The sequence below is a fragment of the Heteronotia binoei genome, chromosome 7 (genome assembly GCF_032191835.1).
Source record: "Heteronotia binoei isolate CCM8104 ecotype False Entrance Well chromosome 7, APGP_CSIRO_Hbin_v1, whole genome shotgun sequence".
NCBI lineage: Eukaryota > Metazoa > Chordata > Lepidosauria > Squamata > Gekkonidae > Heteronotia > Heteronotia binoei.
In genome coordinates this window covers 106,951,364-106,961,102 of record NC_083229.1, presented here as the reverse complement: position 1 = coordinate 106,961,102, position 9,739 = coordinate 106,951,364, and the positions used below count along the sequence as shown (strand labels likewise).

The 9,739-nt window shown below is 39.3% G+C and overlaps 1 protein-coding gene across 1 annotated transcript in view; it reads right to left on the bottom strand.

The window, feature by feature from the left end:
• Nucleotides 1–88: 88 nt before the first annotated feature.
• KIF13A (kinesin family member 13A) overlaps nucleotides 89–9,739 on the bottom strand; it is a 116,758-nt gene continuing 107,107 nt past the window's right edge. The window contains exons 37-40 of the mRNA XM_060244177.1: nucleotides 9,259–9,407; nucleotides 8,687–8,791; nucleotides 3,845–4,910; nucleotides 89–3,003 (exon numbers count right to left, since the gene is read on the bottom strand). Coding sequence (XP_060100160.1) covers nucleotides 2,720–3,003; nucleotides 3,845–4,910; nucleotides 8,687–8,791; nucleotides 9,259–9,407 — 1,604 coding nt within the window. The 3' untranslated portion in view covers nucleotides 89–2,719. The remainder of the gene's footprint in view (nucleotides 3,004–3,844; nucleotides 4,911–8,686; nucleotides 8,792–9,258; nucleotides 9,408–9,739) is intronic.

Here is a 9,739-nt window from a genome sequence, read left to right as displayed (position 1 = left end):
AGTATTTACATCTACATTTTGTTAGTTTTTCCCAATCTTTGCATTTTTATAAAACTTAAATTGTATAAGAAAAAAGTTACTCCCAAAATCATGTTTGAGCATGTTTTATAGGTGACCTATTCCTATAAAATATTTTCTGAATATAAAAATACATTACAGGTAGACAGTATTAGTCAAAATACATATATACATATTCAAATTAATATAAAACAGTAAAAAGAGACAGCTGTACACACAAATCAATTCCGCAGCTTTCATACTATATCCTTAAATGTATGTTCCTAAAATGTTCCTCTTAGTGCTGAGCCCAACCATTATTGGAAGATTTTGTAAAAACAAACAAAAAAAACCCCACCCCAAAGCCTGTAGGGGTTATTTTAATTTATTCCAACAAAAACATGTATATATGAATGGAAAACATTGATGTGATCCGATTTATGTGCTCAGTATTAGAACTGAATATTGCAAATGAAAGTTGTATTCTAGAACCGACATCAGAAATGCATGTCACAAAAATGAATGCCTGCTGCAAATACAGCTTTCATATTTGTGCTCTACTGCATCTACTTATTTCAACACTCTTGTCTTAAGCTTTTTAGAAATTCTACCTTAGGGATTGTCACAATTAGAGGCATTCTTGAAAGCACGAACAACCTTGATTTTAAAACTGCCCTTGCCATATGATTTTATCTATTTATAAAATCATTTGCAGTATTTCCCATCCTGTGACTGTTATCAAAGGTTAGTGTATATTTTTTGTTGTAAGTGTATTTGCACTTACATTCTGAAACAATTTACTGTTGGATTAAAGCAGTTTGTTGCAGTTGGGGCAAAAACCCAAAATGAAGAGCAGTTTATTCTGTACAGCACTCAGCACTCAGTGTGCAGTCAGAAGTACTGAACCTTTACTTTTGAAGCTATTGCAGGCAAAAACAATTAAACATGCAGATACAATGGCACTTTATGTTAGGCTGAGAAAATCTAACAATGCATGGAAGCATTCTTATAGTTCTGTAAACACATCTAAATTCATAAGCTGAAATCAGCAGTCCCCAACCACTGGGACCTGGGTGGATGAAAGAGGCAGTGCAGCCTCAGGTGGGGGTCTTTAAATGAGAGGGGGAGGCAAACTGGCCTGCCACCTGGCCACCTAGTGGACAGGCAGCAGAAACAGCCCCCATCTCCCCCCCCATGGGAAATGGGCGGGGGGCAGCCTGGGGTGGCAAAAACCTCAATGCCATCACCACCTCCCAGTTCGTGGAAAAGTTGTCTTCCATGAAACTGGTCCCTGGTGCCAAAAAGGTTGGGAGCCACTGCTGAAATGTTTCCCACAATAGCATGTATCTTATATTTCCCACAATCTTTGAAGAAAAACTGCTACTTTGGATGGGCTTTTGATCAGTGATGTATACACTCCATTTTAAAATACACTATGCTCTTTTTAGCATGTATTTTAAGAAGTAAATACAACATATGATGAAACACCAAATTAGTAACTAAACCTTTTATCTGATGCAGTCTTATATTACAGAATGTAGTCAAATAGACATAGATTTTATAAATGAAGTAAATCTGTATTCTAACTCAAATGTTCTGTACCAAATTAAATACAGTATAGCTGAAATAGAATATAAATTACACTTTTTACAGTAAATAGCAAAATACTAAGTCAGCTTAATATATATATATGAATCCAAGAACAGCAGCTTTTCTGTAAGGTCCCACTACCTCAATTACTTTCCAAGATATAAAGAACAAATACGGCAGGCCATACATACCTTTCCATTATCATTTGCTACCTTATAAATATCCAAGACAGCATCTGTACATGGAATAGCTTGTCAGCCAAGGACTCAAAAGCATCATGTGAAATCCACAGTTATAAATTGAACCTTCCACATTAAAATCAGCTCCAGATATTTTGTTTCAGTTTGGACTCAAGTCAGCAACAGACAGGGAATGGGTTTATAGCTCCGATCCACCCCTGCTGCTTTGTTCCCCCCCTCCCTGTTTTTAAAAGAAGCCATTTGTTGAAAATGTTGTCCACCTTCTGTACAATAATACTGTTTCTGCATTCAAATCACTTGATTGGCCTGTATTGGCACGTGAAACACCAAACATACAAGCTTTAGGCATTGTTAATATTTTTCAGTACATGTCAAGAAGTCAGCACAGTGGCAGGCCCATAGGAAGACAAAAAGAAAAAAGAAAAAAGAAAAGAAAAACAACCGCAGTCTCTTCAGTGTGCTCACTAAAACACAGGATATAAGGTGGCATGGTGCCTGGTGTTAATGTCTAAAAATATGGCCCCAAACCTAACAGTTTAAACAAACATGTAAAGTAAACACAAGATAAACAGAAAGTGTGTTCTTTGGTAACTAACAGCACATTGTCGGTTTTCTCTCAGACACATATGTACAGCCTTCCCACACAATAAAATATTTAAAATATGATCTAATTTGTGGAGTAACAAACAGTCAAGTACCTCAAAATATCTACAAACTAATTGTGATTTAGTGTACAGTCATGTTTGCCTTTCGGCAGACAAATGATACAGCGATTTTACATATATATTATTTATAAAAAAAGAACTGGAAAATTATGTCCACGATTCAAACATTCAATAAGGACAGATTAAAACTCTACCAGTCACTTCAAAGTAAAAAAAAAGTTTCCACACAGTGACATGTGCAGCAAGTGCAAAAACAAAACTGCAGCTTTAGTGAATCCAAGATTTTCTGTTCTCCTGTTTTCTTGAAAAAGCAGAAGCTGCCGCATCTCCTGACTGACAGAGGGCTGCTGCTCCTGCTTTGGCAGAGTATGGCCCTTGAGCTGAATTCTTCCACATCGCCATGCTGGAGGAGAATACCTGAGACTGTGAAGTGCTGCTATCTACCGTTGTGGAAACTGGTAATTTAGTGAGACACCCAGGACGAACAAATACCCCATGTCGTGGCTTGCAGTGGAAATACTCTCTACCTTTTATAGTGCCATCGTGTTTCCCTGAAGGCAGAAACAAAACAAAACAAGTTATTAGGTGATCACTTTGGAATTATATTCAACCACCGCATGGCCAATTTTAAAAGTTATTTCGGAGACTAATGTTCGGTTACAAGCAGTTTAGAGGAATAATTCTGAAAAATTTCTTCCACACACTTGTGGTAATAAGATTCAGGAAAAAGAACCCTATAAATAATATTGTACCAAGAGTCTTATTCTGATGGCATGAATGTACTGTTTAAGATAAATGTACTCAAACTAATGTAATAAATATATTCAAACGATAATGTAACAACTGTAGTCAAACCAATGTAATACAGCTTTGCTGTGTAAATAAAGCAGTTGCCTTTCTTAAGGGTGATGCAAATGGCTTGCCCCTGATCAGAAGGAACACCAATACATGAATCCCTCTTTCCTCCATCTGCTCAGAGCTAAAACAAAACTGCCAGCCATATAACATAGCTGACTCATAAGGGGGCAAGAAGCGGTGTTGCAGGGCATTTATTGATTACTAATGAACATGGATTTCTGTTGTGTATAGATTTTTTGTCTTATTATTGAATATCTGAGTGTATTCAAATTCAAAGCTTTGAAATACTTCATATCTTGATTTTTTCCCACAGTTTTATACTTTAGCTATAAATTGATGACAACTACTTTCCTAACAAAACTAAATTATACTTAAACAATTAAAAGTAATATATGAAGCAGAAAGATACAGTAAAGAACATTAAGGCAGTATTACTAGTGTTAGCCTGTCCTGGATTATAGGGGCATGCAAATTTTACTAAGCAATTTGTGTCTGCAGAATTGTAAATGGATTAAGGACATGACAATTTCTTACCCATCTGGAAATGTAATTCAATGCCAACCCAAGTACCAGTTGAAAAATCCAATGGCCCAATATATCTCACTATGCCAGATTTATTGTTTCCAATGCACACTTGTTCCCCCACTGCCACCCAGTTAGGGCACTCTTCTGAAGCAGCATCTTCACAAGCAGAGCTATCCAAATTACTTTTTCCAGCAAAGTCATCTGCTAGGAAAGAATCTGTATACGTCTGACAACACAAATCCTTTTTTACTACGGCAGCCAACGCAGGGTTTTCAATACTGCTTGCCTGCTGGTATGCTGCTTGTGTAGGCTCCAGCTGGCTCGCTGGTTTGTCCTCGTTGCAGTTCTTTCTTGAGGAACCTGTGGCACAGTTCGTTTCAGCCGCTGAAAGCTTTTTTTTCCTGTTCGAAGAGCCGCTAGAACAGAACCGTGGCACTCTTGAACATTCAAGTTCCTTTCCATCTTCAGCACCCATGAATTCCGTGAAAGCGTAATCCTCAAAAACATTTGACGTATGCTCTACTGTTACTTCTCGAGTTGTAAATTCAATTCCACGTTCTGAGTTTTTATTATTGGAAAAATCCCCAGCTGAACCTTGTAACTTTGTGGCATCTACGTTGGTGTTACTTTCAGACACTGGAATCTCTCTTGCTAAGGCATTGTTTCCTTTGAGCGGTGACATGGCGCTCTTATCTTTACAGCAGCCTCTTTCTGGCTCCACAGCCTCTTTGTTTGAAGATCTTAAATCATGGGAGAGATGGGCAGCAGAATGGTCACTAGAGTCCAGATCCCTAATCTGATTCACTAATTGGTCTGTGCTATCACTACAGGAAACCAGCATATCAGACAAAGTAGCGTTTGAGGCACTGTGAGAAAAGTAGCCGCTAGTAATGCTGCTAGTGGTGGGGCTACGGGATACCTCTTTCTCAAGGATCCGAGAATTCACTAAGTCTCCTTTAGATGATAACCATTCCCTGCTTTCCAGGCTAGCATTATAAACGCTAAAATCAGCAAACTCCTCAGGCACATAAGGTTTCTTGTTAATGGCCTCCAACTCATCCTCTTCTTCCGAGTCCTGTGAAAATGTTATAGAGAGATAAGTTACTTCTTTATGTTTACAAAAATATTCTTTCCTACTTCATCATAAGGACTATTCACTATTGCCTTCAAAAGAGAGAAAAACAATTAATTAAAAGAGAAGTTATTAAATTTTAAGTATGACCATATTGCTACTGAGGAGCAGTTGTGATGAATTTGAAGCACTGAAAACAGCTTTATAGCACATCCCAAAAAAACTTCTAACGACAGCACCTGCCTCATTGTTTTCTGTTGCTCCTGAAGGTCGGACCAGAACCAACATGTGAAAATTAAATCAAAAAAAGTTTCTGGCTAAACATTAGGAAGCATTTCCTTATCGTTAGAGCAGTTCCTCAGTGGAACAGGCTTCCTTGGAAGGTGGTGGGCTCTCCCTCCTTGGAGGTTTTTAAACAGATGCTAAATAGCCATCTGACAGCAATGCTCATTCTGTGAATTAGGCAGACCATCAGAGGGAGGGCAGGAAGGGTTGCACCAGTGCTTAGTTTCCATGGCCCTTTCTTACATGCCCCAAGGAAATGCTGATTGCCACTTCGGGGTTGGTCAGCAATTTTTTCTCCAGCACAGTTTGGCAAGGGATCCTGGAGGTTTTTGCCATCTTCTGGGCATGGAGCATCACTGGGGATGTATGTCCGTGGGGGAAGGTATTTGTGAAGTTCTTGCACTGTGCAGGGTGTTGGACTAGATGACCCTGGAGGTACCTTCCAACTCAGTAATTCTACGATCTCCTCAGGGAACCATTCCACAAAATGGAAGCCATGACTGAAAACAAACAGGAACTGGTAAATGTCAGGTAGGCGGGGGGGGGGGGGAGGGCTACCAATTGGCAGGTACAGGCCTGTAACTGGGATGCAAAGTGGTATGGGAGGAGATGGTCCTTCAGATATGTGAGTCCTAGGCACTGAAGGGGTTCATAGGTTATATAACCAGCACCTTGAATCAAATTTGGAAACAAACTGGCAGCCAGTGTAGCTGTATTAAAATAGACAAGATGTATTCCTGTTGGCCTGATAAAATACTGAGGCTGCTGCATTGAGAACTAGCTACATATTATGGGTTGTCTTCAAACTACACTACAGATCACCCATCAGTGTACTCAAATCATTGTTTGTCCAAATCTAGGCTTGAATCTAGTCTGAAATCAGTTACGAGCAGACACATCATCAGTTAGGAGCAGACACGGCAAAATGAAGATGACTTATGGTTGGCCACCTCATACTTAGCTAATAGAAGTTTTTAAAGCTGCTATAACTGCTTCCTCTGGGGAAAATCTTTTATCAATAAGACATTAATGATTTTAACCAAAGGATCCAATACCTATTCACAGCATAATGGCAAATGCCTGGATGGACAAGAGCACAAGTGGTAGCTCTTATACTCCCAAGGACCCTGTCAGCATCCACTGGCAGATATGTCCAGCCACAGAAAATGGACAAGAAGGTGCTTCTGACCCCTCAGATGCTGGATTTACACTTAAGCTTGCCCCCCAAATTGGAATAGATGAGGGTGGGGTTTTTTAATCAGCAAAGAAACTCACAAAGACATCACATCTGGTAGACAAATTAACACCATGAAGCAGTCAGACTTAGGTACTCTCACACCATGAACTACCTTGCTAAGTTATTTTCACCTGCAATTCTCAAAGAAATATATAGCCTGCAATCAAGAGATATAAATGGACTGATAATCTTTGACCTAGAAAGGGAATGCTGTGTAGGATTAGTATTTTCATAAAAGCAGCCATGGACAACCTCTGTCCTCCAAATTGTTACATTAGGCAATACAAGTATATTTGAAACAGTGGATTTATAAGAGGTTCACACACCATGTCTCTGTCTAAAAACAGAAGCATATAACTGTTTCCAAACATCTGCAATCAAGACAAAGCAGATATATACAATTTTATTATAGTGGTGTAAACTATTTGTATATGGTTCTACATATCAATGGTAAAACAGAGCAATTAATCAAAATTTCTACAAAGTAGGGCCTGTAGCAATTGATGGAGACCTGTAGTAAGGAAACCTAAATCTCTGTTTAAGCCAGGATGACATGTGATATTTAACTTTTTGAAGCATTCTAATTCCACACTTTCAAGCTGTATAGTCTCTTTGTGTCTTTTTAACAAATAACAGTGCATTTCAAGTCAGTATCAATACCTCCAGAGAGAAAACATTCTCATTTTGCTATGCCCCAGTCCCTAGCAGAATTCAATATCTGCAGTGTTTCAAAAGGTAATATCTAGGCTGTAAAATAGCATCCCATCCCTGCGGTGGATTCAGGGACATGGTAGTGTTTGGCTTTAAGAATGATTGCTGTAACTCATTTAGGCTGGTACAACAGACTCCTGCAGCATCAACTACAGAGGCCAGACCAGGGTTGCCAGATACCTCTTGGCAACTGGTGGGAGGATGGAGGGGATTTAAAGGGAGCAGAAGGCCCAGCAATGTTGCAGCAACTTATCTATATTATTTCTAATGAGACCCAGAAGTGATATCACGCAGCAAAGACAGGGCAATTCTCTGGTATTTAGGCAAAAACTCTATGGTAAATGTGGCTTCTACCAGAGTTTTTGCCCAAATACCAGAGCTTTGCTCTGATGACCTGGAAGTGATGTAGACACGTTGCTGCAATGTCAGCTGGGCCTCACTCTTTTACAGGGTAAACCTTGCTACCAGCCAGCTGGTTAGTGGTGGGGTATTGGGGCCTGCTTTACTGGGGGTCTGGCAACCCTAAGCCAGACACAGTTGACTTTCATTCTGAAATTAAAAAAATATTGGTCATCTTTATACAACTACTTTCTACTTTCCATGAGGCACTTGGCCTGTGGAATATTATTATTTCCTAGTCAGTGGCTACAAAGATGTTAAGTCATATTGCTACCAAATTCTTTGCTGACTAAGGAGCAAAAATGCCAGCTGCTTTCCAACAAGAGCAAGTCTCATGAATCTCATTACAGGGGGCTGGGGGAAAATCAGTGCACAGAGGAATATCTCTAAAAGGACAATGCTGAATCAGCTTACATCTCTCAGACTTCCACCTGCTACTTTCAAAGAAGTAACAGTAACTTACACTGAATTAGTGCTCACAAAGAACTAATGCTAACAGCATTTGCAGAAATAGTATTGTAACTGAATAATTCGAAATAAGTAATCAAACATTTCATGAGTTCTGACATTTACCAGACTGTGCTTGGTAAGAGAACATTTGATCCTTTCCCCCTTGATAGAATGAATTGTATATTAATCAAATCAACTAGGCATTTCATGCAAAAATTAGCATTCAGTTAGGGAACATGCAAGCACACTTTTTATCATTTATTTGATTGGTGCTGTGTTAAATATAAGAAGAAGAAGAAGAAGATATTGGATTTATATCCCGCCCTCCACTCCGAAGAGTCTCAGAGCGGCTTACAATCTCCTTTACCTTCCTCCCCCACAACAGACACCCTGTGAGGTGGGTGGGGCTGGAGAGGGCTCTCACAGCAGCTGCCCTTTCAAGGACAACCTCTGCCAGAGCTATGGCTGACCCAAGGCCATTCCAGCAGGTGCAAGTGGAGGAGTGGGGAATCAAACCCGGTTCTCCCAGATAAGAGTCCGCACACTTAACCACTACACCAAACTGGCTCTCTAACATTTTGTTAGCTCCTCAGAGGCAGGATATGTTTGGCAAAAAACCATATATCCTTCACAATTAAAGTAGCAGGGCCTTAATCCACCACCAGGCAATATAATAGAGAACCAAGGCAAAACTTACAATCTTCTTCATGTGCATGCTATTGTGTTCTACTGGCATGCTACTGGTATTACTTCCTGAGGGCACAACACAGCCAATGTTATATACCTGAGATGACTGCATGCTCTGCAAAGGTTGAGACACACAAATACATCGTACAGTGAACATACTGACAAACCCGTGCAAGCTAATAGCACAGAAGGATTGGCTACTGAAACAAGGTAGGCAAGTATGTAGGTACGTAAGCTGCCAAATCCATGCAATGATATTTGACTAAAAAGCATTACATTGCAGAAAATATGAAACACTCTACATATGATCCTATAATTTAACATAAACCAACTAAAGGATATCGAGATTCACATGCAACACTATGTATTATTCAACAGAGGCCAAAAATACTGCAAGATAGCATTCCAAATGAGAAAGAACAAGATTATCTAAAACTTTATTGTGGGATTCCCAGAGTTCCAAAGGCTCCTTTATTACAATTGCATGCTGCAAGTTATTTGTTAGATATGTACAATAATTATTTGCACCTAAATGTGTCAACATTCAAAAAGCTTATTATTACTTAAATTTCTTCTACCCACCTCTTTGCTAAGTAGAGGCCGAGTTTCAAGAGATGGCTTTTTGTTCTCTTCTCTTACTGGCATTAAAGGTTTGAAAAACTTGGGTGGCTGCGGAGAAAATGCTTTAAATGGACTGATGATTGATGCCTGTGGATTCTCTAGTACGGTACCTTGCAGAATATAGAAATGCCCAATAGATTAGCTATTCTGACACCCAACTGGATCAACAGTAAGAAAAACAATAGACAACAGATCCTCATCAGTACAGATCCCTATAATTATAAAGTTGGAGACTCTGGTCATTTTGTCCTTACTTTTTTTGATGAATCCCAGGACAGAACTTTCACTCATCAGTAGCTCTCTTCTACTCCAAAAGATGAGCAGTCTAGTAGAATGTGAGTAGTTTTAATTTTCTTTGTATTCTATCAGCCACAGAATAAATGTGTAGAGTCTTTTCCCTTTACGTTCTTTCTCCACTTAAATTCTTATATGTGTATTAGTA